The 27,494-nt window shown below is 49.9% G+C and overlaps 1 protein-coding gene across 2 annotated transcripts in view; it reads right to left on the bottom strand.

The window, feature by feature from the left end:
* The window catches only part of GRIK4 (glutamate ionotropic receptor kainate type subunit 4), a 415,182-nt gene that overhangs the window by 132,725 nt on the left and 254,963 nt on the right, over positions 1 to 27,494 (bottom strand). For both annotated transcript variants that reach the window (XM_032359115.1, XM_032359116.1), the window contains 3 exons: positions 25,155 to 25,320; positions 14,817 to 14,995; positions 10,566 to 10,619 (listed from right to left, as the gene is read on the bottom strand). In XM_032359115.1, the coding sequence (XP_032215006.1) occupies positions 10,566 to 10,619; positions 14,817 to 14,995; positions 25,155 to 25,320 (399 nt within the window). The remainder of the gene's footprint in view (positions 1 to 10,565; positions 10,620 to 14,816; positions 14,996 to 25,154; positions 25,321 to 27,494) is intronic.

The following is a 27,494-nucleotide window of genomic DNA, read 5'->3' as shown; positions in this document are numbered from 1 at the left end:
TTGAGCATCCTGCACGCTCTTACTTTCAAGTCTGTCCAGCCCAGAATGGAGGAAGGGCATCATACCAGACTGAGTAGTTACCCTAAGGGCTATGAAAGTGTGGATGGGCTTCGTGGGATGTACTGACTTCCTTCTGGATGCAAGGAGATAAGCCATCTCACCTGGCCAGCCCTCCTGGTCCAACAACGTTACCCTGTTAGGAACTGCTCCCTTCATTGACTCAGTAAGTATTTATTGAGCACCTACTATGTGCCAGTAGGCACCTGGAGTTCAGGGATCAACAAGACAGACTTGGTCTCACTTTCATGAAGTTCAAAGTCTGGTGGAGGGGTCAGATACAGAAGAAAGAATTCGCACTTGAGATGAATGCTATAGAACACAGCACACAGGGTGGTAGGACAGTATCACAGAGGACCCAGCCTAGTGTGGTGTTGGAGGAGACTGCTTGAGGTAGTGACATTAAATAAGACCCGAGAGATGACTATGTCTGGCTCGCCAACGAAGGAGCAGAAGGGATAGATGGTGAGCATGCTCCCTTCCTCTGGTTTCTCTCCTCCCCATCTGCCCTGGCTCCCCTTTCTATAATAATTTTAGCAATTTCAATTACTTATGGCTAATCTCTCTGATAGACCTTTAGAAAAATAAACATAGGCTTGATCTGCTTGACAATAAAATGAACCCAGAGGAGAAAAATTGGCTGTGTAGATTCATTCTGTCCAAACGAGACAGAGACAGGGCAGAGAAAGGTTACATTCTGCAAGACTCACTGGGACCCGGCTACTCTTTAGGGGTCCGAGGACCTATCAGCTGAACAGAAACCGCCCCCATGGTCCGTGCGGGCCCTCCAATTTCATGGCCATCCCCAGTCCCCATCTCTAAGAAACGTTCTCAATCCGAGGGTGCTGTGAAATGAAATGCCCCAACAGGGTGTAGGATAACCTCAGTCGAGGGCTGAAAAGACCCTGAGAGGTCACCCGACACAACCCATTTTACAGATGATTAAATGAAGCCCAGCAAGGGGCAATGGTTTGCCTAGACCAGTGCGACAGATGGAAGCAGTTGGGGTCCCTGTCTGGAGATAGAAGCCGCAGCTTCCTCACTGCCTGTCCCCTAGAAGATGAGGCCTCCCGCTACTGTAACCCTTCCCCATGCCTTCCATCATGGCACAGCTAGCACCTGGGCCCTTCTCTCTAGACTCCCCAAGGGAAAAACTCTGCAGGGCTCGCCGCCTCTCTCCACACCCCACAAATGGCAGCCTGGCCTCTGGCACAATGGTGGTTCCCCGAACACCAAGTCCTGGGCCCTGCCTGGGGCATGACAGTGAAGGAGCTGTCCCAGCACCCAGCTGGCTGTGCCACCGGCAACACCTGCCAGCCCAGGAGGCAAACCTCCTGCCTCCAGGGCCCAATGACTTCCTGCCTTCCATTGACATCTCACTGCTTCTGACCCTTAACCTTAAATCTCGACGCTTCTCCCCACCAAGGCGGTAGCTCCTGCCTTTTGCACGGGCCCATCTGTACTCTCTGACAATAGATTAGGGTGATTTTATCTTTTCTATTAGGCAGTGATTGTAAGTCTCCCCGGGTTCATTAGTAGCTGGCTAATCCCTCCAGATTTATTAGCTCCAACTGTGTCTCCTCCTTCACCCCCTCTCTTCGGATGGCATCTCTGCTGTCTCAGAGGCCAACTGGGCTTTGCCCAAAGGCCCTTAATTCCTCGTATCCTCTATCCAAACTCCCATCAGTCTTGTAGAACAGCAGTTCCCCCACCAAAGCCCGAGGCCAAATGGAGGACAGAGACTCCTTCCACACTCAGGCGCGGAACACGCTCAGAGAATCTATAACCATCTCAGGCCTGCCCCACCAGAGGGGCAGACCCGTCCATGTATTAGAGAGCTGATACCCTTACATCGAGGTGCTAATCAGACTTCCACAGACAGGATCAGTTGACCTCTAAACAGACTTGCCAGGGCTTAGCACGCTAATTGCTTTCCCGGCACACATGAGAGAGATGCGTGACAATGATTAATAATTTAATAACGTGGCGGTATTGCTAACTGATCACCAAGCCTATTTTCTTTTCTGCCTGGGTACACGGTAGACTGTATTTTCCAACGGCCCCCTTCCAGGGAGGGGCAGGCTTGTGACCAAGGGCTAGGCAATGGACTCATGAGGGGAGAAAAATACTATGTGCTGCTCCCAGGCCTGGACCATAATATCCTCCTGGGTTTGACCCTCCACGGTTTTCTCCCATTCCTGGCCTCTAAGAGGACCTATTTATAAACCAGAAGAAACCTAGGCCTCCGCATGACATAATGAAAGGCTGCCCATTGATCAGGAACACCCTTTCGGGACGTGAGTTGAATGAGAAATATACTTCCATTGCGTAAAGCCAAGACATTGGAGGGTTTATCTGTTATGGTAGTTGGCATTACCTACCAGATCCAAAGTGTTATCAATAGCTAATTTTTAAAATAAATTTATTTTTTTATTAACATATAATGTATTATTAGCCCCAGGGGAACAGGTCTGTGAATCGCCAGGTTTACACACTTCACAGCACTCACCATAGCACATACCCTCCCCAATGTCCATAACCCTACCTCCCTTCTCCCAACCCCCCTCCCCCCAGCAACCCTCAGTTTGTTTTGTGAGATTAAGAGTCTCTTATGGTTTGTCTCCCTCCCAATCCCATCTTGCTTCTCAATAGCTAAATTTTAATTTTACCAAAAAATTTTTGAAATGGATATTATTATTTCCATTTTACACATGAAGAAACCGAGTTCCCCGAGTTTCAGGGCCGCACAGCTAGGAAGCTCCTGACCTGGGGGTTTTCACCAGGTCTGACTGGGTTGTTACACGCTGGCTACTTTCTTTCATTACAAAGCTTCTGCATCAGCTTGACTCTCAACTTCAGCCATGGGGTCCTGCCTCTTTTGATCTGCAAACTCCAAACAGAAATGAGAAACACATCTGACTGCGTCACACCCGTTAGGACAGAGATTATTAAAAAATAAAAACAAGTATTGGTGAGGATAGGGAGGACCCAGATCTCTCACACATTGCTGGTGGGAATGTAAAATGGCACAGCCACTCTGGAAAACAGTATGGTGGTAGCTTGGAAATTAAGCACAGAATTACCATAGGATCCAGCATCTCCATTCCTAGGTATATGCCCCAAAGGACTGAAAGCAGGGACTCAAACAGGTATTTGTAGACTCACATTCATAGCAGAATTATCCACGATAACCAAAAGGTGAAGGAACCCAAGTGTCTCCTGATGAATGAATGGGAACGCATATAGTGGAATGTTACTCAGTCTTAAAAAGGAAAGAAATGCTGACACATGAATGAACCTTGAAGACTTTATGCCAAGTGAAATAAGCCATACACAAAAGGACAAATTTTGCGTATTTCCACCGAAAGGTACTCAGAATAGGCACATTCATAGCGACAGATGATCGTACATTCATAGCGACAGATGATCGTCAGCCGTCGGGAAGAAGGGATGGGTGTTTAATGGCTGCAACATTTCAGCTCAGGAAACTGAAAAGAGTTCTGGAAAGGGTTGGTGGTAATGGCTGCAGAACTTACTACTTATTATGACTGATAGATATGCTTAAAAATGGTTAAAATGGTCAGTTTTACGTTATGTATATTTTAGATAAAGAATAAAGAATTAAGAATAAATAAAGAATTAAGTTTTGCTGCATGTTATCACATGGATGAACCTGGAAAACAGGACGCTAAGTGAAATAAGCCAGATACCAAAGGACAAATATGGTCTGACTCCACGTTTATGAAATACCTAAGGCGAGGCAAATGTGTAGAGACAGAAACCTGATAGGAGGTTATCAGGGGCCAGGAGGAGGGGGATGGGAAGTTACTGCTCCATGGATGTCGGGTTTCTGTTTAGGGTAATGAAAAATTATAGAAATAGGGATGCTGGTCAGATAACCCTGTGAATGCAATTAATGCCACTGAACCGTAAACTTATAAATAGTTAAAATGGCAAATCGAATGTTATATATGCTTCACCCCACTAAGAACTTTCAGAAAACGAAGAAAAAAAAAACCTGGATAAAGGCAGGAAACAGGTTTCAGATTGCTCATGCATCTGTGTCTTTGGGGACTCTCAAGCATTATTTTCTTGGTTGTCTTGCTTTACCCCCTGTTTGGGCCTGAACTCTTGACCCTCACCTTGGTGCACCTGCCATGAATTGCTTCCCTCTGGGTTCCTGTCCGGATCACTGACCAAATGCACATCGTGGCTCTTAATTTACCATTAAAGTTGTCTCTAAGATCACCAATCCCCTGTCCTGAGCTCCCACCTTAGCCGGGTACCTTCAGAGGCTCCTTGCCACCTGTTGATCAGAGACTCACTCTGCTGGGGCTGAGTCCTGACCCAGCAAAACCAGAAACAGGGCAAGAAGCTGTTTTGCCCACTGAACCTCTGACACCAGTGCAAACCACCCCAAATCCCATTTCAAAATAGATGTATAGGGTGCCTGGGTGGCTCATTGGGTTGAGCCTCAGCCTTAGTCTTGGGTGGTGATCCCAGGGTCCTGGGATCGGGTCTCGCGTTGGGTTCTCTGCCTACTTGTGATCTCTCTTTGTATGTTAAGTGAATAAATAAAATCTTTAAAAAAATAGATGTATAAAAAAGATGCTAAACATCTGTTCACTCAGCTAACTTTGGCTCCCTTCCTCTTCCTTGTCAGTTACCCCTGACCCCCAAAGCTCAGGGCGGGCATCCTCACTCTCCTGCTGGCCCCACTCTGACAGAGAGAAAAATGGTTCGTCTAGAGGGTCAACTGAATTGAAGGTTTAGAAGTTTGACTCATGATGGAGATTTTTCTCCCAACTCTTATAATGGGTAATTAACTGATTAAACTTCAGAGCAATCAATTGGATTTATTTATTACAGATGCCCTAAATCATCTGGCCTTCTTTTTCAAATGAAAATAAATTTTTTTTAATTTTCATGGAAATGTAATTGATATATAAAATTATATTAGTTTTAGATGTATGGCATAGTGATTCGACAATAACATATATTATGAAATGCTCACCACGGCAAGTATAGTCACCATCTGTCACCATACAAAGTTATTATACTATTATTGACTACATTCCCTATGCTGTACTTTTTATCCCTGTAACTTATTTTTTTCATAACTGAAAGTTTGTAACATCTTAATCCCCTTCATACATTTCACCCATCCCCCCGTGGCCCCCCTCTCTGGCGCCCACCAGTTCCTTCTCTATGTTTGAGTCTCTTTTTTTGGTCATTGTTGTTGTTCACTTGTTTTGTTTTTCAGGTTCCACATGCAAATAGAATCATGTAATATTTGTCTCTGTCTGACTTATTTCACTCAGCATAATACCGTCTGGTCCATCCATGACCCATGTTGTCACAAATGGTAAGATCTCATTCTTTTTTAAGCCAAGTAATAGGCCATTACACATGTTCATACACACACACCACGTCTTCTTTATCCACTCATCTATCGATGGACACTTGGGCTGCTTCCATATCTTGGCTACTGCACGTAATGCTGCTTAAACATAGAGCGTGCATATATCTTTCTGAATTAGCGTTTTTGTTTTCTTTGGGTAAATATACCCAGAAATGGAATTACTGGACCGAATGGCACTTAGGCAGGCCGCAGTCACGTGGTAAGGTGCTCAGCATCACTCATCCTCAAGGCAACGCAAATCAAAACCACAATGAGATACCACTTCATGCCTGTCAGAATGGCTAGAATCAAAAAGACAAGAAATCACAAGTGTTGGGGAGGCTGTGGAGAAATTGGAACCCTCGTGCACTGCTGGTGGGAACGTAATGGGTGCAGCCCCTCTGCAAAACAGTACGGCGGTTCCTCAGAGAACTAAAAACAGAGGTGTCGATCTGCCTTCTTAATGCCTGGGTGGGAATGAAGAATGAGAGCGGACACACATGAACCCTACTCCGGTCAGTTCAGTCAGGCATAACGCCTAAACTACTAAGTTTGAGTCATTCTCGGCAAATCAGTCGGATGGCATGGTGAGAGTCACTTTTACAGGCCGTTAGAGGCTGCACAGAAAAATTAGTATCTCTTGTTCTTTTTAGCACAGGGGAAGCACAAATAGGACTTCATAAATAATATCTCCTCCTTACTAAATTTGTATTATGAGCCAGGTGCGGCACAGACACCATCTCTTGAGGCACGTGTTAATAGTGTCCACTTACAGACGAGGTCTCTGAGGTTCAGAGAGGTTAAGTTATTCACACAGGATCACACAGCCAGTAGCTAGTCAAAGCAGAGTTCTGAATCACGTCTACCAAATACAAAGGCCCCTGCCTTTCCAGCTCATGTGTAAGCTTTCAAAAAGCTAATCTAAACACCCGCCGCATCACCGTGGCAGAAATCAGAGAGCTGGGCCGTGATGGCTATCCCTGAGGAATTCAAAGAAATAAAGAAATATTAACGTCTGGGCAGCATCTGTATGTGGTGGTAGGTGGGGCAGGAACTAGGCCCCTCCTTCTCCGTTCCCAGACTCCTAGGTCAATTAGGAAGGAAGAATGGACTTAAAAGTAGTTTCTTTCCTCTTAATAGGGGCCTGTCCTTTCCAGAAAGTCAAAGCACTAACAAGAGGCTTCCAGAAAATCCTCCCACTGACTGATTTTTGCAGTGGCCCTGCTTCTATTTTCCCGAGTGTTACTCAACCATCAGCATTCATACAGTGACTGTTTTGACTTCTCCTCGCAAACTTACAAACTGTGTGAGCCCTAGTAATTCTAGGTTCAAAGAACTCTCTGGCTGAGGCATGCTCCCAGAGCTCAGCTTGTTCACTTCCATGCCGCCAGAAAAGGAGAAAGCTCTTTGAAACCTGAACGTATCACCGTGTTATTAAAAAAAAAAAAAAAAATACGCCTTAGAAACCCATAGTACTTTTCAATTTATGATGCATTTTTACCTATCCTTACGACGACCTTGTAAGATTTTAAGATTTCCCCCCCATTTAAGATTTTCCAAATGAGAAAATGGGCTCAGAGAGTCTGTGCGACTTCCCCAAAGCCACACAGCGTGTAAGGCAGAATGGGGCGTTGACCTGGGTCTCTTGACTTCATAGGCCTGTACTTTTTCCCACTAGATAAATCATCACACGCGTTATTATCAGTCCTGAGAAGGTTGGGGGTGGGGGTGCTTTCTTCAAAATCTCCAAGCCAAGCATCTCCAGCTTATTCTAGGGACTGTCCTGGGAGTTCACATTCCATGCCTTCCTGAGGCTTAGCTTTGTCCTCCTCTGCTGACGGGGTTGCCTAAACGTGTGCGGCGCCCCTGGCCTGCCTCTCCCCTCTGCTCCCCTCAGCATCCCACTGGGGTGGGGTGGGGGGGCCAGATGGAGCCCGATTGTACTTGAATCTCCTTTACCTGCTCCAGTCAACTTGCCCGGGCTTCCCCAGACATCTCCTTACTTTTAAGCAAATGCTCCTGAGGTGCTCTGGGACTCATCGAATCCTTTTCTCCCTTTTTACATGTTAATGCTCTGATTTACAGCAGCAGCCGCACAGGATAGAAAAATAAATAAATAAATAAATAAATAAGCAAACAAAGAAATTCCTTCTGTTTTCCATTTTGCGGGGTAGCAGCGGGGAGGAGGCGGGAGGGGGACTTCTGGGGTGCTGCTTGGGTTCTATTTTGGGATCTGGGTACTGCTTACACAGGTGTACTCCCTTGGAAAACGTTCCCTGGGCTGCGCACAAATGATCTGTGTATGTATGCTAGAATTCAAGTAAAAATTCCAGCAACGGAGCTGGTAGATTTGTGGCGGTGGTGGCCTTGAGAAGGAGGGAATGCTGAATGGCTCTCTGGCAAGCCTGTTGTGGGGGTGATGAGGGAACAGAAGGCTTGCTGAGGATAAAGCAGAAACCAACACCCTGCAACCTTCCCCCACCCCCACTCCTGGGTGGGACAAATGTGACGTTCTTTAGGAACCTCCCAAATATCTTAATGTTAATACCTTGTTAAGGGGGTACCTGGGTGGCTCAGAGGGTTAAAGCCTCTGCCTCTGACTTAGGTCGTGATCCTGGGGTCCTGGTATTGAGCTCCTCATCAGACTCTCTGCTCCGCAGGAAGTCTGCTTCCTCCTCTCTCTCTGCCTGCCTCTCTGCCTACTTGTGATCTCTGTCAAATAAATAAATAAAATCTTTAAAAAAAAAAAAAAAACCCACCTTGCTAAGAAGGGGAAAAGGACCTTGACAATGGCAAGGCCTCTGGTATCTGGTATCCTGTAGGTCTTCTTTAGCATATGAAAGTTGTAGAGAAACCTCCCTTTTTCCTAACCTCCCCCAACACCATCATAGATAACCTGCCACCCCTCACAACCCCTGGGCAGCAGCTCTTTCTGCCCACGGGTCCTGTCCCCATGCTTTAATAAACCACCATTTTGCACCAAAGATGTCTCAAGAATTCTTTCCAGAAAAGGAGCTACACTCCATTCCTCTAAGATGTCTCCACTCAGAGCAGAGGCCTCAGCATGCTTCAGGGTGAACCATTCCACAGCAACCCCAAGAAAGGGCCGTTCTGGGTGCCTGGGTGGCTCAGTGGGTTAAAGCCTCTGCCTTCCAGGATCCCAGGTCATGATCCCAGGATCCTGGGATCGAGCCAGGCATCGGCATCGGCATTGGCATCGGCATTGGCATCGGGCTCTCTGCTCAGCGGGGAGCCTGCTTCCCCCTCTCTCTCTCTCTGCTTACTTATGATCTCTGTCATATAAATAAATAAAATCTTTAAAAAAAAAAAAAAAGAAAGAAAGAAAGTGCCATTCATAAAAACCTACAGCTGGAAATGAACAAGGATCAGAGGGTCCCAGCCCATCTCTTTGGACAGGACTGTCCTCGCCCGGGCAGGCTATTCCAGGAGACCTGGTCCCTCCATCCAGGGAGGGACACTGCACCATCTTCTCGGTCGCCCTATCACACATGCTGACCCCAGAAAGTCATAATTTCTCAAGAACATTTCTCATTCTAAGATTTAAGAGTCAAGAGGTTGTATTCTGCTTCCTAACTTAGCAAGGATCTTAAAACTGATGGATATCTGCCTTAAGTCCTCTACAGAGGTAACTTGCAAGGGTGGAGTGTAAATAGATAAGCGAATGGTCATTAATTGGCATAGGCGCATCCCGGGAGTGGTCCTTACGTCCGAAATGACTCCCTGTTTCCTGGACAGCCTATGTCCTTTCAAACCACCACGTGGATATGCTGTTACTTAACCCAGAATGCTCTTCCCTTCTTTATCTAGGAAACACCACCCCCCACAATGAGGGCATAACCTAAAGGTCCCTTCTTTGGTGAAGCCTTTCCTGACTGCTCCAGGATCTGGAACATTCTGTACACACGTCTAGTAGAATTTGCCACTTTGCACTACAACAAGTATTTTTAATTTTTCCAAGGCAGGTTTTGTTCCTTATTCCCATTTTAATCCCTAATGCCTGGTCCCATTCCTGTTAGTTAAGAGGTGCTCAGAAGCATGTCACCATGGAGGGGCCACTGCTTTAAGTAATCTTGACATCTCATGCATTTATAAAATAAACCCTTCTCCAAAGGATTGTTTCTAACAGCCAAACACAGGAAACAACCAAAATGTCTCTTAAAAGATGGATGGTTAAGCAAACTGTGGTATACCTATACCAAGAAATAATGACTCAGCCACAAAAAGGAACAAACTACTGATTCAGGCAACAACTCAGGTGGTCTCAGGGGCATTACACTGCGTGACAAAGGTCAGATACTGCATGCTTCCATTTATATAACATTCTAGAAAGGAAAAAAGTGTCAAAATGGAGAATGGATGAGTGGTGGTTAAGGATTCAGGATGGTGGGGGGAAGGGCCACGGGTGAGACCATAAAATGGTGGCACAAGGGAGATCTCTGTGGTGACGAGATGGTGTTGTCCTGGTTCCAACGGGATTGACACACATCTACACGGGATGGACAGATCTGAGGTTTGGATATTCTGGTTTTGATACCCTATGACCATTACGTAAAATGTAACTACTGGAGGAAATGCGGTTGAAGGCACCTGGTACCATGCTCTACTATCTTCGCAACTCCTGTGAATCTACAATCATTTCAAGTAAAAAGTCATAACATTTTTTTTTTAAACCAGTTCCCCAAGGTTCCCTCTATTCTCTGAGTGTGTATCCTTCACAATGACCATGCCCATTTCTTAGTATGTTACAGCTTCAAAATGCTTCCATGGAGATTAAATTATGCCATTTCAAAATGGCAGCAACTCTACGACATCTGCACTCTTACCCCAATCAGTGCAAGGTAGCCGGCGGCGTGTGGATGGAGGCATTAGATTCCCCAAATTCCCGTCCTCCCAAGGCCAAGAGTTGTTCAGATGGGAAGCCCAGGTACTCCTGGACTTCCACGTTTCTAGAATATCCTGCCTCTCTGGTTGACTTCTGCTCCTCTGCTCTGATTCCCTCCATGTCCCAAGCTTCATTCCATCATACCCCACTGATCCTAGTTATTGATACTCTATGGCAAGGAGGTGAGCTGTGAAAATGCCTTACCAGATTAGTGAAGATGTATGTGTAATAGGCCGACACCATCCCTAGTTCAGCTGCCTGCAAAGGGAAGAGATAGAGATTAGACAGAAAACAAAAACTCACTGGGAGTGAGTGAGCAGTGAGGGTTCCAAGCGTCCACCATTTGTCTGACCCACCACCCTTTGGTTCTTAAGCTGCCCTTGACTTTGGGAGGATGAAGAACAGAAACACTGGCCTCTAGAGTCAGGTATCTCCACCACCACCCCAGCTTTCCACCCCTGCAGTGACACTCGTAGAAGGTGATATTCTCATGCCCAACACATTCCCATGGATACAACCAGATATTATGGAAACCGAAATAACTTTCAGGGAAATGAAGCAAATAATAAAACAGACAAAAATAATTATCTGCCAAACTATTAGCAGTAACAGTGGCTACCATGTACCCACTGTTTAGCATGGGCGAGGCGCTAGAGAGCATCTCACTTGGGCTAAGTCGATGAGGTAGGCCTCTTACTCCGCCACCTCTCATCTGACTGCGGAAGAATCTCGAAACACCAAAAGGCTTTGTAACTTGCAAAGACCACATGTCTCCTAAGTGGGGAAAGACGAAATTAAAGCCAGGCCGCCTAATTTCAGTCCTTTTAACCTAACTGTCCTCTCCCCGGAGGACCGTGGTGTTGATGGAAGTCCCGACAGCTCTGTTAGGGGCTGAGGCAGAGACAGGAGAGTCTGCGGGTTACAGGCGATTCCCAAATTAATTCAACCCTTGTCAAAGGCAAGCGAGCAAGACTCATCAGAGTCTTTGAATCTGCAGTAATGTAGGAAACAAGCGAATCATTTGCAAACTTTGGTCCTTTATTAGTAGTAAGGAACAAGCTGCCGGTGACATGCCTCACCCTTGATCACAGCACACCCGCGTGTCATCGTGCCGCAGTTGGGAGGCCGCGACATCAGAACAGCCTCCCTTTTGTCTGATCTTTGCAGCCCTCACAGACACCCCTCACCAACCTCCCCTGTCAGTGTGCCCGACTTTGAGTGTGACAAGTGCTACAGACACCGACAAGTAGATCAGGTAAATAATGAGCTCAGCTCTCCCGGGGACCCTCATGCCTTCTGACAGGCAGATTTTCATCATGTATGCTGCAGCCCCAGGGCCACTGGGAAGCCACTTTTGTCCTGCCCGCTGAGGTGCATGAGGGGAAAACAAGGCCAGGGATGATTACATTTTCCTTTTACAAAGTGTTTACCTCCCAAGGAGCTCCAGTAACTTTGTGAGCCTTCTCACAGGAGCCCTCACAGGTTCCTTGAAGGGCAGTCTGGGTCCTTCTATTGCCACCGCTCTGACAAAAACTGAGGTACAGTAGGGCTCTAGGCCTGGGGCAAGAGGATGCGAGGGTCACAGGGGACTCGAGGCCTCTCTTCTTCCTCCAAAACTACATTTCCCCCTCCACTTCCAAGAGGCCGGTATGGCCTGCTGGCCAGCCCCTCCCATCCCCTCACACTCAACTCTGTCCATAGAAAAGTGCCAGTGCCTGTCACCACTGCCTGGATAGGTGGGAACCCCGCTTAACCTGGCGACAGAGAGGGGCTGGGGCCTGGGGTGGGGAGGGGGTACCGTCAGACGCTTAGAACCCACTTGCGAAATCTGCTGCCCAAAGATAAAAGACAAGAGATCCTTGGTTTTTAAGACCTGAGTTCTGGGTAAACACACAGTTTGTTGCCGGAACAGCTGCTCAATAAAGTAGGGGATTACTCTGCAAATCCTTCTGAAATCAAGAGACAGCAGAGCGCTGCCAAGCTCTGCGGCCAGGCTCACGTGGGCGCGGTGAGTCTCCCAGAAGCTCCGTGCGCTCTCTGCTCACACAGCTTCCCACACTGAGTCCAGCCTCCCTGGGGCACTCCCAAGGCTGTGCTGTTAACCAGGCAAGGACGAGCCCACGGCCCGAGTCCGGGGCCTGATGTGGGGCCTGCATGCTGGGGTCACCAGGAAGTCAGATGCGAACAAAGGGAGCCGGCTTCGAAAGTCTCACTGGTCAGTGATGCGCTTGGTGTCAAGGTCACAAAGGCCAAGGCCAATAGGTGGTCTCAGGAAAGCCTGCTACTGTCCACCCAGCAGAAACAATTGCTATTAATTATCATGACAGGGGGAGTTTTCTTCAAAAACTCAGCCATTAAAAACCAAAAAAATTGTTGTTAATGAAAATACCCAGTATTGGCAAGGGTACCATAAGATACCTATACGCTGCTGGTGGGAGTATAAATTGTTATGGCCTTTTGAAAAGGCAATCTGGCAAATCATATCAAAATCCTTAAAAGCATGCATCTCTTTAACTGAGTAATTTCACTTCTGGAAATTTATGCTACAAAAATATTCATGAATGTGCATAAAGATTTATGTATAAAGATGCGCATCCTGTATTGTTTATTATAGCGAAAGATTGAAAACAACCTGTATCTCCAACAATAAAGGGATGGTTAAATAAATTACGGCATATCCGTATGATAAGAAATGATGTTGCCATTAAAGTATTTGTAGACAAATATGTAATGACATAAGCAAAATGCAGGGCATATAATTAAGTGAAAAAAAAAAAGCAGGTTACAGAAGAGTATGTGCAGGGTGATAATAATTTTGAAAAGAAACAAATGTGTCTATAAAGGCAGAAAGGAGAGACATCAACATTTCACAGTGGCTGTCTCTGGGTGATGGAATGTCTTTCTTTTCCATGTATACCCGTAAGATCCTATCCTATCCTATCCCAAAGCAGAGGCTTATAAGAAAGAAGGGAAAAGCTATAACAATTCTTATTTTCTTCTATGTACTTTTCTGTGCTTTCCAAAATTTCAACAATAGGCGTATTATTTTTTTCAAAAAGAGCCCAACCACATAAGCTGGGAGCCATGAACTAGTCCTGAGGTTAACATTATTATTATAAGGGCTGTCCCCAAAATGCTTCCACATGGGGGCGGCTCGGGAAGGCTCTGGCTCCTACATGGGGCACCGCGCATTCTGTCTGGCCTCTGCAAGGGGAGTGAGATGGGGTCGGGGGGAGGGGGACATGGCGACGGACGACCATTATCTCCCTCTCTGTCCTTCATCATCTCTGGGGAGTTGACCTCTTTGAGGTCCTGAAACTTAGAGGATCTCTTCCACTCTTGATGACTTCATCCATCAGAGGCCCAGACACAAAACAAGAGAAAAAAAGAAAATTTCCATTTGAGTGTGTGTGTTGAGTTGCGTACATGCACCCGGACAGATGTGGGTTTGGAGCTGCGGAGAATTACTATAGCAACGGGCTGAAGGGACAGCCCTCGGTACTCAGAGAACTCATTCACATCTCTTATTAACTCCGAGACAAAAACTAGCTGGGGAGGGGCGGTGTGGGGGGGAGAGGGGGGAGGAAGAGACAATCATCCGAGTGTCTGCTCGGCTCCCCACAGCTTGGCAGAGGTTAAGGAGAAGCCTTGCTCCCCCAGTGGAAGATGGCAGGTTGCGTTTAATGTGCAATTAGGACGGCATTAGAAGAAGCCAGTGTGCCTGGAGGGGCTGGAGGAGCTACGGAGCGGCCTGCAAGCAGGGTCCCTCTATCTGGAATCGCAGGCAGAGCCCAGCCACCAGGCCGGGAGCCGGTGCCTGAGGACGCCGAGGCTGCCCAGCTGGTCCCACGCTGTTTCTCCAGCATGGACTCCTCCTACCCCCTGCCCCGCCACCCCTGACTTTCCAATCTGGGGCCTGCCACCCTGCCCCTGTATTTGCGGTAGACGAAGCTGGTGACCGGCTATCAGAGACAGCAGGTACGCGCCCAGCTCTGCTCCTTGCCATTCATCGCCCAGAGTCCCAGTCTCTTCGTCTGTCCAGGGAAGATGGGGTACGAGCCCCATTTAGGCACTGAGAGGATTAGGCTGGGAAGCCCCACGGCAGCGCTTGGGAAACCAGTACGCTGTGCAGGGAGGACCCAGAGGGCTGACACTCTGCTGTACTACACTGGTCGGACTGCCCTGGCTGTCCACACCTGGAAATACTTCTATATTCCTTGGCACAGAGCCTTGGCCCCCAAGGGCCGTGGCCCCTCCTGAGACCCCACAGACCCTGGTAGGGAGGGTTCTGGCTGCACCGGGAGGTGATGCTTCTCCAACATCAGCCCCATCTGGCCTTTCCTTTTGGGCCACACCTGAGGCAAGGAGGGAGCAGTGTGCCAGCTCAGGGGGAGGGGGAGGGGGGAGGGGCAAGGAAGTTCCGCGCCTACCGCGCCTGCCGGGCCTGGCTCCCACCTTCAGGAGGATGGTGTGGGACATGGAGGCGTTGGCGTGGATGATGATGGTGGCGGTCTTGTCGTCCCGGATCTCCTTGAGGAGCGGGGTGGGGTCCCGGGTGTCATCCAGCATCCGGACTGAAAGGGTGTCCTTGGAGATAAGGAATTGCCGGAGCAGCTTCTCCAGGTTTAAAAGGCCTGGAGGGGAGAGAGGATGAAGGCGCTGAGGGTCCCCGGTGCTTCCCTGGGAGACACCGGGACACAGGCAGGATGAGCGAGGCCCTGGGCCAGAGGCTGGGCCATGGGTCTGGCCCCCGCTGCTGGTGCAAAGCAGCAGCCCCTTTACCTGAGCAAGCTTCTCAACCTCTGTGGGCTTCTGTATTCCAGCTTCAGTCAAAAGAATGTTCCTAAGCCCCCGCGCCTCCTCCATCTCCATCAGGAATGTTCTTTTAAACAGAGATTGAGGTCCCTTGACAGGAATGAGAGGATTCCCACTCCTCCCACACAGCACTGCCCAGCGGCCAAGACCTGGATTCAGAGACCAGGAGGCCTGGTTTTTCCCCCTAACTTGGCTGCTCACACACCAAGTGACCTTCTCACATGGCCACGGCCCTTGGCCTCAGTTTCCTCATCTGAGAAACGAGAATAAGCCACCAGCTCCCAGGATGTTGCTGAGGATGAAATGAAGGAATCTGTGAATTGCTTAAGCCCAGGCCTCGCCCATCGCAAAGGCCCACAAAGGTCCCATCTAACTCTAGGAAAGCGGGGCCTTTGTTTTCCTCAGGGATGTGGGGGAGCAGTTCCCTCAAGATCACAAGGTCCAGGAAACAGGTCTCACCAAAACCCTTTGAACTCCTCAGAGCATAGTGGTTGCATTAAGACAAGGTATTATTAAGATTATAAGAGCACAGGCTTTGAACTGCGCTCCAACGGCAAGAACGTAGGCTGGGAACAAAAGGAAAATATGGGATCCCCTCCCCGCCCCCACCTCAGCTAACTGCTGTCTAGGAGCCGGGGTGGGAGGAGGGTCTCCAGAATGATGTCACTGAGACACAAGGGTCTTAATTCAGCTTTGCCTCTGAAGAGGCAGGCCAGGAAGAGGGTGGGAGTGGTGGGGGTGGGGAGGGGTGGGGCTGGGGGTGGGAAGGGTCTCTTGGTTAGAGATGGTCTCAACTCCAGTGGAAAGAAAAGTACAGGCATTTGCTCCCAAAAGCAACGACAAGAGTAGGGTTTATTGATTCTTTACGGTGTTCCAGATAATGAGCTAAACCTTCCACATGGCTTGTCCTCAAGTCCTTACAACAATCCTACAACGCATTTTAATCCCACACAGGGGAACAGGAGGTACGAGATGAGTAGCTCCGCACACTGGATGGCAAGGGAAGGGTTGGCTTTCTGAGTCAAGGCCCCCGCGCTCCTGCTCCTGCCCCAGCTACAGCACAGTCATGGTGGGGATGTCTTCCAAATGACCCCAGACTCCTCCCTGCACAGGTTCCTCACCCTCCTGACCCTTAAGTGATGTGGGAAACAAAGGCAGAAGAGAAATTATTAAATCTCCTTCCTTCCTAGAGCCCACAGACAAGTCCTTGAAACAGGCATAGTGGCATTCCTCTGGGGACGCAACTGTCTCTCCATGTTGACAGTTTGCTGAGGGAAAAGGGCAATCCCAGCCCGACTGTCTCCTCCCAACTCCCAGGAGCCCGTAAGTCTACTTCAACACATTAAGAATTCCTTTAGAAATTTCCTTTACCTCTAAACCCCCAAAATATATGTTGGCAAACACCCCCCAAAGCATATGGCCCGCCGATCTACATCTGAATGGTCTCATGACTAAGGTTTTATAAGATGGTAATAACTGACCTTTTCCCAACCATAGCTAGCCCCCTCAAGGTCCTGGAAACTCGACTTCCAAATTCCTTAGAGACTTCCACTATATCCCTAACTTCCTCCTAACTTGAAAATATATAATGGTCCACTCCTCATGACCCCAGAGGAGCCTCTTTCTGCCCACAGGTCCTGTCCCTGTGCTTTAATAAAACTAGCTTTTTGCACCAAAGACTCTCAAGAATTCTTTCTTGGCTGTTGGCTTTGAACCCTAATGTCTTTCCTACATCATTGAGGATGAAAAGGTGAGAGAGAGGCCTCTGAAGGGCATCGCAGCCGCCTCCCTTGATCTGTAGAGATCCTCTTCACACAGGAAAGCAGCTGGGACCAGGGACCAGGGTTCCTACTTTCTCATCTCATCTCTGTGATGAGGTTCCTACTTTCTCATCTCTACTTTCACATCTTCCTATATGGCCAGAGGCCTCCCAGGACACAAGCAGCAGGGACCACAGGCACAGAACTTGGAGCGGCCTGGGGGTATGCATCTCTGGACAAGGGGAGGAAAACCCGCGGTGACTGTGTTTTCTAACAAGGACAAGGTAGCAGGGTGTAACCCAGGGACCTGGCAGGGTAAAGACAGGAGCTCTGGGAAGGTCACGCCAACCCCCATCCTCCAGTCCTGGGTCCCACCAAGGTGGTCTGGGGAGCTGGCGGCTGCAGCCCGGAGGGGAAAACCCTGGGAGGGGCTGTCATTCAAAAGGCATCATAGCTGTTTGGCCTTTCCCTTCCTTCCCCCACAGGGCATCAAAGGAGACTTGTAATCTGCCCCGCTCTCTGTGGCCCTGCAGGCTCTCACCCTTATCAGAAGGGGCCCTGATACTGCTGGGCACTTCCTGCAACTGATTTACAGAAGATCTGGATTCAAGCTCAGAGTCAGCCCTCCCCAGCTGTGTGATCTTGAGAAGTCATATAACCTCTTGGAGCCTCCATTGTTCATCTGTAAAATGGGTATAACTCACGGAGATGCAGAAGCATGCTGGGAACTGGAACGTATGGTTTCAGCCTTCCTTCTCCTGTATTTTACTCATCGCCACAACAGCCCACAGAACAAAAAGGGACCACAGTGCAAATCTGTTCAACCAATACTGCACATGTCCTGAGGGCCAGGCCCTGGACCGCCAAGACATCAGCAGAGAGGGGTGGGTCAGATACAGACTCTGGAAGCTTAGAGGGCAGGGACTTGCAAGTAAGTCCACCACAAAGCTCAAGTCAAACCCATATTTTGTTTGATGCCTTAAATCACCCGGTTTTCCATGGGGACTGCCTTTTTTAGGTCTATGTAAAAAATGGAGAGAATATGCACGTCTTCCTCAGAGGCGATGTGAAAAACAAAATCCGACTTGCACAAAGGTCAGGGGAGAAGGTCAGGGGAGGCCACAGGAGCCAGTGTTCCTGGACAGCTGGCTGTCTCTTTGGCTCAAGAAAAGATCTGCCTGGGCGTGCTAGGGAGGAGGGAGCACCGCAGCTGGAGGGGCAAGGCGAGTGATGGCCGAGAACAGTGCCACGGACCCTGGAACGTAGCAGGGAGACTCGCTAGAGCCTGCCTGGGAAAGAGGCCAAATCCCATGTGATCCTTCAAAGGGGCAGTGAAATTCATGGGACAAGACAGGGAAGCTTGGAAGATGGCAGGATTAGGCCTCGCATGGAGATGCCCAGCCACGGCAGCCAGGACTGTTCATCTCTTTAAAATTCTCGGGTGCCCTGCGCTCCCAGGGAAGAGCCTCCCAGATGTCAGATAAATTGGGGCCCCTGCTCCGATCAGTGCCCAGTGTACCCCATTGGACTGTCCTGTGGGGCGCTCTGCTGCCCTTTAAATAAGGAACCAGCATCCCCATCTTACCCAGCACACTCTGTCATGTGTGCTGAGAGGCGGGGGGTGGGGGGTGGGGGGCGGAGTGGAAGGGCAGCGAGTCGGCGGGGTGGGGTAGTGCAGAGAGTCTGTATCCCACTCAGGATCTCCTATCAGTCACTGCCTTCCCAGCCTGGACTGCACCTGGAGCAGCAAACAGAGCACAGGGTGGCAGGGGAGCCCCCGGGGGGTCCCAGCTCTAGCACTGCTGGGACTGGCCAGTGGCGGCGACTCCCTCTGTCCCTCAGTGACCTTATCTGTAAAGTAAGGACAACTACTATCTTACATGGTTAGTACAAGGAGGGCAGGCAAGCAGGACAGTGTTGGTTTCCTTCCTAGAAGATGCTTCACAAATCCGGTTTCCATTCACCCCCTCCCCCACCCTTTCCATCCTAACTGTCCTTCACCCATCTCCTCCTCTTCCCGGGTTTATTACCCAATCCACAAAATATGGTCCTTCATTATAAACCACGCAAAACACTTGGTAGCATATATGTATGTGTATATGCATATTATAGGAAATACGTAAACACGAAGCATTTCACGGTGTTCCGTAGGAATTCCCATTTCAGACTCTTCCGCACATGCCCGGTGTGAGGCAGGGTGCATGGCCCTGGCTGGGGGGCTGAACTAGACACTGAGGCTGTGGGGGGAAGAGCGGGACCCCATAGCCCCACAGAGCAGGGGAGCATCAGTGCCAAGTGGGGAAAGGACACCACGTGCCTTGAGGAGCAGCTGAAGGAAGGGGGTCCCTGGCTTGAGGAAGAGTGTGAAGGACCCTCATGAGACAGACTTGCTCCTGGCAGCCTCAAGGACGACACGTCAGAATAAAGAGTGGAGGGAGGTCACAGGGAGACAGACTTAGCTCTGTTCAAGCTATCTCAAGATGCAGTGGTAGTGAGCTCCCTGTCACTGGAGGTAGTTAAGGAAAGACTAAAGCCCCTCTTGCCAGCTGTCAGTGAATTACACCAGTGGATGGAAAGTTGGACTAGAAGAACACTGCTGTTTTTTCTAGCCCAGAGATTCTCTAGTTCTATGAATCAGAAAGGGATCCTTTTTCATGCTAGGCCGTGCAAGGAATTTGCAGAAGGGGAAGTGTGGTTTAGCGATATTAAGAACATCAGGAGTTTCTGCATGTGGTGTAGAATTTTCCAAACGTCATTCTCCTCACCTCTATCTGTTTAATGGAACTAAGGGATTTCCTAAAGGCAGCTGCCACCAGAGGGGTTAAAAGCTGCTCTTTTCCCGGCTTCCGCTCTGCCACTGCCCCAGCCCTCCACTCCTGGGGGGCCCCGGGCCCAGCAGCAGGTCTGCCTGCCAAATCCAAGGCTGAGAGGGACCTGGGGAACCTATTAGCCTCGCTCAGGATCCAACGGGATGGACGGATGAGAGCCTCAGCAGGCCGGCTGTTCTGGGAAGCAGGAGGGAGGCTGGCTTCTGCGACTAGAAGGCAGGGGTCAGGCGGGGTGGGAGGAGGCGCGAGAAGCCGTGAAAGGCACAGCCGGGGCTGGACAGGGCCGCAGGACTAGGACACAAATACCTAAGTGATGGGTCTGTGGGGGACACAAAGGACCCTTGTATCAAAAAATAAGAATAAACACCCATTTCAACTGGCATCTGTCCCTCTCCACTGGCGGACTCCCTCGGCTGTGGGCTCTGGTTATAGGAGATGCTAATACTCCAGGGAGGGACGGCACTTTTAAATCTTGCTGGAGGCTGGGGATGTAAAACTGACCTCGGGGGACTGTGGCGGGGATTTGGGGAGATGCCATGGTTCGCCATTGTGCCCGCACTGCCCTACACCCAGTAACGCTTCATGCCCCTTCCTGCTGCCAGCCCTCGTGCCTCAGGGTGTGTGGTTTTCAGACCTTTTCCACGAGCAGATTCTGACGGGGAGACGGGGAATGAGAGTCCAAGGAGTCACCATGGGGAAGGGACACAGAGCATGTTCAAGGGCTTGAATGACCCATGGCACCTGCTTCCTGGGTCTGTCTCATCTCACAGCTGGGCTTGGCCCTGGGAACGGGCAGACCTGCGAGGCCAGACCACAGGAGACAGAGGAGGAGACAGAGAGGCAATGAGGGAGAAGGTGAGATTTTCCGCTCACGGGCAAACCGTGCTCTGCCTGGCTCGGCCCTGCAGCCCGTCATCTTCTCTGACACAAGGGCGGGTGTCGGAAGAGTGTGGCTTCCGCGCTCCCACTGCCTCCGAACTTTGGAGCGTGTCTCCAGCTTGCGCCTTCCCTAGTGGGGTTCAGCAGGTGCCCCTGCCCTGAGCAGTCTCTCACGTTTCCTCAGTTCCTTCATATACGGTTGATTGAACACCCCACCCTGGCCCCCACCCCCAGGGCTCGGGGAGGGCAGGTGTGCCTGGTGGGAGGGGTGCAGTGACAAATCATAGAGCTAGAAAACCCGAGACTGCCCAAGACCCAAACCAGGTCTCCTGATTCTGGCTTCCGGCTTTTGATTCCCCACTTGAGCTGGCATGGCAAGGCGTCAACCCAGCCACAGAATGGGAAAAAATGGTGCCTCTCTTCTGTCTTTTCCACAGCATTGAAACAAGCAGGGAGAAGAGGAAACAAGAACCATGCGTGTTGAAAATAGACTTAATCTCCCTTTTCCTCATGCAGATAATAGGAATGTTTATAAAGTCCATATTAGATGGTTATCACGAGGCTCAAATGGGATAATTTCTAAAGCCGTAGCAGAGTGAGTTCTCACTAAATGATTAATTTTTGTATTGCTCCCAGCAGAAGGCCTCCCACAGCGTGTTGCTTCCTGAGGCTGGTGTGGGGAAGGTCCTCTAGAGTCCCACCATTTTCACAAGGGGTTCTGAGTATCAGCCCTACTCTCTCATCTCCGAGCCCCCACTGCCACAGCCAGGATCACAGGGTAAAATAAGTAAATGTTTATTATATTCTGGGGCCAGATACCTTCCACCCAGATGCCCTGAAAAGCAGTCTTATTCCCACTTTAGCAGAAGGGAACTGAGACTCAGAGAGGTACGGTGATCTGTCTAACATCACACAGCTCATGCGTGGTAGAGAAGCTTGTTTTGGCTCCCAAGATGGTTCTTTTTTTACTGCACCCTTCTGGACTTCTCTCCAACTGTACTTCCTCCCTGAGATCAGAGTCTGCTCCTCTCCAACCACCTGGACAGAGTTTAGCCAACACAGGGATGATGGAAGGACAGTGCTGAACTCTGGTCACTCTGCTCCAGGTCCTGACCTGGTATTGTTTGAAAGGGATCCAAGGAAGGAAGGAAAGAAAAACTCACGTGTGCCTCTTGTTGCCCAGGTATGCACCCTGTGTCGTGCTCTTTGGGTATCTCGTCCTACTTAATCCCCTTGGCCATCCGGCAAGGGAGGCATCATCGTTCCCACTTCATAGATAAGACAACAGGAAGCTGGAGAGTATCTATGTTACTCTCCCAAGGTCACACAGGTGTTAAACAGATGGGAGAAGGACACGTAGCCACAAAAAGGACATTAAAATACTTAGAAACATCAATGCAAACATTAAAAAAAATTAGTCTTTGAGTCCGCTCGAATATACCAGGAAAATATCTAGCATGTTGTCCTTGTGACTATAGGAAATTGAAGGCCCTGGGTCCATCCTGAGAGTCTCAAAAGGTAGCCTTGCGGCAAGGCTTGGTGATGGCACCAAACGGGCCTCAGGGGCCACGGTGGGGAACCTCGACTCTCCCCATTCGGGGGCTCCCAGGACAGCATGCCTGGACCCCTCACCACATCTCCCTTCACTCCCCAGCCTCATTAGAACTAGGCACATACAGACGTCCTGATTTTTAATCCCATGAAAGAAAAATAATGTAAAATACAATACAACTCTACTTGGTCTAAAATCTGCTTATTAAAACTCTACTTTTGGAAAGAAAGAAAAAAGGTGGTAGGATTCCCTGTGGAACGGTCTCCGTTATACCTAATTTTGATGGCTGAAAAATAGAATTAGATGCCTGTTTCTAATTCAACATGCGGCATCTCTTGGCCCTGCATTAATAAGGAAGACAGAAGCTCACCTCCTCCCCAGCTCGGAGCTGCATTTCCCTTCAGCCCCTGATTTCTTCATCCTTTGATTAGATTTTAATCCTCTTTGCCCTTGAACTTCTCCCGCTCTGCCCTACCTTCCTTCCCTGGGCCCCAGGAGGTGGGGCCTGGAGTCACCGGGCAACCTCAGTGGATGAGTTCTTCAAGAAGAGGTAGCACTGTGTGGTTGACGAGTCCTGCCTGGGTGGTGGCCTGGCCCCTCTGGCTCTCAGGCAGGCTCATCCTCTTCAGGACTGGGTCTGTGCTCAGCCATCCCACACCCAGCTCGAGGGAGCAAGGGGGACACGCTGCTCTGGAGAGATCTCTGCCCTTCAAAGGACACCGGACCTGCCAGGCGGAGCCTGCCCTAAGCCACTACTCTGAAGTTGTCTGTGCAAATGAGGAGGACAGAAGGGGAGGTGAGGAACTCCTGACTCAAAAGACCTGAGTGAGAGTCATGGTTTTCCATGTAAAATCAGCTGTGTATGACCTCAAGCAAGTCCCTTAACAGCTCCAAGACTATTTTCTTGGTTCTAGAATGACTAGGGAGGAGGGACATAAAATGGCAAAATGTACGTGAAAGGGCTTTGCCGTCTGCACAGGATTGTATGAATGTCATGCATGTCAAGGAAGGTCATGATTCTAAGGGAAAGAACCCTGCCCTACGAGGCAACCGAATCAGGCGAAGAGCTCAGCACACAGTAGATGCTCAGCAAACAGGTGAGCAACTTACTTGCCAGGAAGAGCTGAAGCAGAGAGAGCAGGGCTCGCCCTACGAGCAAGGGGGACTGTGGCTAGACACAAGAAAGAACTTCCCATCAGGTTGCTCAGACACTGGACCCTGCACAGCAGGAGAATCTTTGCTGGGAGAGACTGATGGCCTGTCCTCTGTCTCTTAACATTCCCGCTGTATGCACGGGGCACTCTTGTGGAGTCCTGCCTGAGGGGATGTGGCAGAAATTTCCAGGGGGAGAATCCTTGGTTGGGTTCCACCTTACAGGGTTGGAGGACGCCACAGGAGGAGGGCCACCTGGTGGGATGCCATGGTCCTCAACCCCATCAAACACTAGCATCCTGTGGGCTACTCGATCAGTATCCCTTTGGGACTTATGGTCAATCCTATTCGGAGAGAAGAGTTAAATAGGTGTTTTGGCCACAGGACAACTCAGTGCGTCTGTGCTAATGTGTGCCGTGAATCTCCATGAGGCGAAACAGAGTAAAGTGTTTATCCAAACATTCCTCCCCCACACTTTTTTTTAAAATTTCAGCCACAAAACACTTACTATCTAAAGCAGGGCTGTCCAATAGAACTCTCTCTGATGGCGGAAATGTTCTGCGTCTGTGCTGTCTGTGGGGAGCCAGTGAGACCGAGGAATTGGATTTTGAGTTTGAGTCAACTATGACACGGGGAACTCCAACACCTCCAAACCCACTGGATCATTGTGATAATTAAATAAACTATATAAAAAGTACACACAGTTGGAACGCAGTTACTCTCTGGGGTAGCCCGGAGTAAATCTCAAATCGGTGTTTATGCAAGTAAGTGAATTGAATGGCCATCACAGAGAGGCAGTTGGGTGCAAATGCCTTGTGAAGAAAGTGGTTTTGTCCCTCGGCTGGGAGGGGGTGGTTGTTTACAGGTGCTGGAGGGGTTCCGGGTGGAGAAGGGACTCCAGCGGGCAGAGCAGATCTGAGAACCCACATGAACAGGAGCCCCGACGGAGAGGACATAGGTCGGCCAGTGCAGCCTGCCAGGACCTGCCGGCGAGCTACACGGGATGCAGATGCCTGGGGCTCAGGCACAGGGCCCCCGGGACAGGCAGGGCCCAGCACCTGCCTGACCACATGTGGGTGCACAGCTGTCACTGGGAGCACACAGATGCCCAGATTTGCTAGAAAATGCTGGCTCAAATTAGCTAAATCTCATAAACACTAAATTTACGTTACAAATTGTCTAAGAGTCAGAGAAACCGTATTTCTAAAACCTGCATTTGCAAAAAAATGCTTTATCAGGCATTGCCCTTGGACCTTGTTCCATCAGCAAAACCCGCTCTCCAGGGGAAGAAGCTCTTCAGCCCGTCAAGTACAAAATGCATCCAATTTTACATTTTCCCTCTCTCTCTCTTTTTGTAGATCCTTCACAATGAGGCTGAAAATGTGGGAATTGAGTTTGCAGATGCAAAAAGGCTTGGATGTTGGCCAGTCTCCCTGTAACCCAGTTCTCTCTGTTCTGCCCATGTCTGGCAAAGGGTGTTCCTGGACGGCGCGCTCTCTCTCTCCCTCTCTCCCTCCCGGTCTCTCTCTGTCTCTCTGTCTGTCTCTGTCTCTCTGTCTCTCTCTCTCTCTCTCTCACACACACACACACACACACACACACACGCACACACAGAGACCACAAACAGCCAAGGACACGTGGGAATGCCTGAAGCTGCTGATCATCACCCCCACCAGCAGAGGGAGCCCTCCCCTACCAGGCGGATCCAGAGCCAAGGGCAAAGCCCTGGGCGGGTGGAAATCCACAAAGGAACTGCGTGGGGCGGAGCCGCGGGGGTGGGGGGGCGCCGGGGGCGGGGGAAGCTTACATTCTGCTTTGGCACAGATGAGGCAGGCGGTGGTACAGTTGAAGAAGTTCAGGATCCCAGCGACAGCCACGCTGATGTCCGTGTTGCTGGGGTGGAGGTTCAGGGTTGTGAATCGCTGGAACTGGAACTTGATAAACTCTTCCGGGGCCACTTTGAAATGAGGGACCTGGGAGGAGGGGCAAAAACCGGTGTCCGGGAGGATCCAGAATGAGTGCAAAGGAAAGCAGGCATGAGGGAAACGAGGCTGTGGACGGCGGATTCTTCTCGGGAAGGCCTTTGCCACACTCCGGTGGAGATGGAGCTTGCAGGACTCGGGACACCCACGCCGGAGGAGGAAGGCAAGAATGCGTCCTGCACGATGCTTAAAATAGGAACACCCAGGATGAGAAGCCCTCTGGCCGGAGACCTGTATAAGTGCCCTGTGGACCTTGGCACGGGGGACTGTGGCCCCGAGAGGGCAGTCATAGCCAGACAAAAGTGTCTGGAAGCCATAATCCTTACAATATTTTATTGTTAGTTAATAAATCAGAGCAGAGGCGGCAGAAAGAGAAAAATACTGCCCTGGGGACTAAGAAAGGAGCCCCCTCAGCCCCGCCTGGCCGACAAGTGTGTACAAACCAGCTCCCAACCAACTTCCTGTGTGACAGCCTGGGATGGGTCCCTCTGCAGACACACACACAGAGTGGGGAGCGTCGCAGGCTGAGAAGCCGTCCAGAGAGCCTCCAAGTGGAGCCAGGTAAATAAAAACGTGCTCTGGCTTCATTAGGACAGTGTCCGTTTCCCTCTGTGTCAGTTACCGACATTTCCGGAAGGCACTGCCCCTGCCTCCTACCTCTCTTCTCCCGCGAAGAGATATTAGCAGCCTCTGATGCTGTTCTATCAGTGGCTAAGGCTATCGGGTAGGTAATAGGAAAGTTAAAGCGTAATAAGCTGCCATCCACCTTGATTTTATTTGTTCTCTCTCATTCCTGGTACCCGGAGCCAGGAGAGCCACCTGGTACCTCTACTGGAGATGGACTCAGGAAACCTCAGTGCACATCCTCCCATAGGACCAGCGCCCTGGGGGAGGGCCAGGTCGCAGCAAGCATGGGTTTGGAAGGATGTTAAAGCAAGTAAGACTGAGGGTAGAGAGCAGGAAGAACTTCCTGGTGGTGAGTTCATTGGCTCTGGGAATCGGTTATTTAGAAATGACAGCAGAAATTTTCTTGGCTGGGGCTGCCCCAGAGTCTGGAAGGATGTTGAGATGGTGTCTATAGGATTCTGCCACCTTGTCCTAGTAAGATTCTGGGAGAGAAAAAAATTAAAACAAAACAGAACAAAAAGATTCTGGGAGAGGTCAGCCCGAGACCAGAGCTCCTCTGAGATTGGAGGCGGGGGTGGGGAGGAGGGGAAGACTTAGCAGACACTAGGGAGAAAATTCCTGCCTTCAACCAGGATTAGCCCTCGCACCACAGAGAGAAGGCAACCAATGTTTTCCAGCAGAGACTGAAAAATGCAGTCCTGGAGAGAGCCTGGCGAGTTACAAGAGAAGACTTAGAAGACTGAGGTTGATCTGAGGACTGTCATAAAGGGTCTTTCTTCCTTATATTTTCCACCCCGCACAATCTGTCTAAAAGGAATAATAAATGCACCTTGAAAGGAAAAACAGGTCACAAAGGGCCAAGACGGAGGCCAAGGCCAAGCAAGGGAGGGGAGGCTGGGGTGGCCAGACCGATCAGCTTATACGTTTGAGCATCCCTGACCCAGGCCTTCTGTGCGTGGCCATCCGGACTGCAGGGCTCCAGCTAATCACCCCAACAGAATGTACCCTTAGAAATACCTTTCAAGCCACAGACCCTGGAGATGGATCAGGAAGGCTACTCAGGCAAATGAAGGACAAATGGGTTTTACAGGTTATACACTTGGGTTTTCAGCCAAGTTCTGCTGTGTGATTTGGGGTCAGTTGCTTAACCTGTCTATGCTTCCTAGCACGGAGACACCAATGGGTGCTTCATGGATCTCTGGGAGGGTAGAATGAGAGCCTGCTTGTGGACAGCTTAGGACCTAACATGTCATAAGTGTCCCAGCAATGCCTTCTCTCCTTCCCTTTCCCCTTTCTCCCCAAATCTTGGGGCTCCTGAAAAAGCTCTTGAAGCTGTCCCTGCGGGGGTGAGGGGATGTGTGTGATGAGGGGCTCCTCCAGCAAGTGGAGTCGGGGGGACGTCTCCAGCACAGCCCGCCACCTTGAAGGCTGCTGGAAGATCGGCCAGCTGCTCTGATGGGGCTGCGCAGGGACGGCCCAGGCCAATCCCCCTGATTCTCTCTCTAGGACAAAGATCAATCCAGAATTGATCTGCAATT

Source organism: Mustela erminea, chromosome 9 (genome assembly GCF_009829155.1).
Source record: "Mustela erminea isolate mMusErm1 chromosome 9, mMusErm1.Pri, whole genome shotgun sequence".
Classification (NCBI taxonomy): Eukaryota; Metazoa; Chordata; class Mammalia; order Carnivora; family Mustelidae; genus Mustela; species Mustela erminea.
Note: the sequence above shows the minus strand (reverse complement) of the source record. Positions and strands in the feature narration are given on the sequence as shown.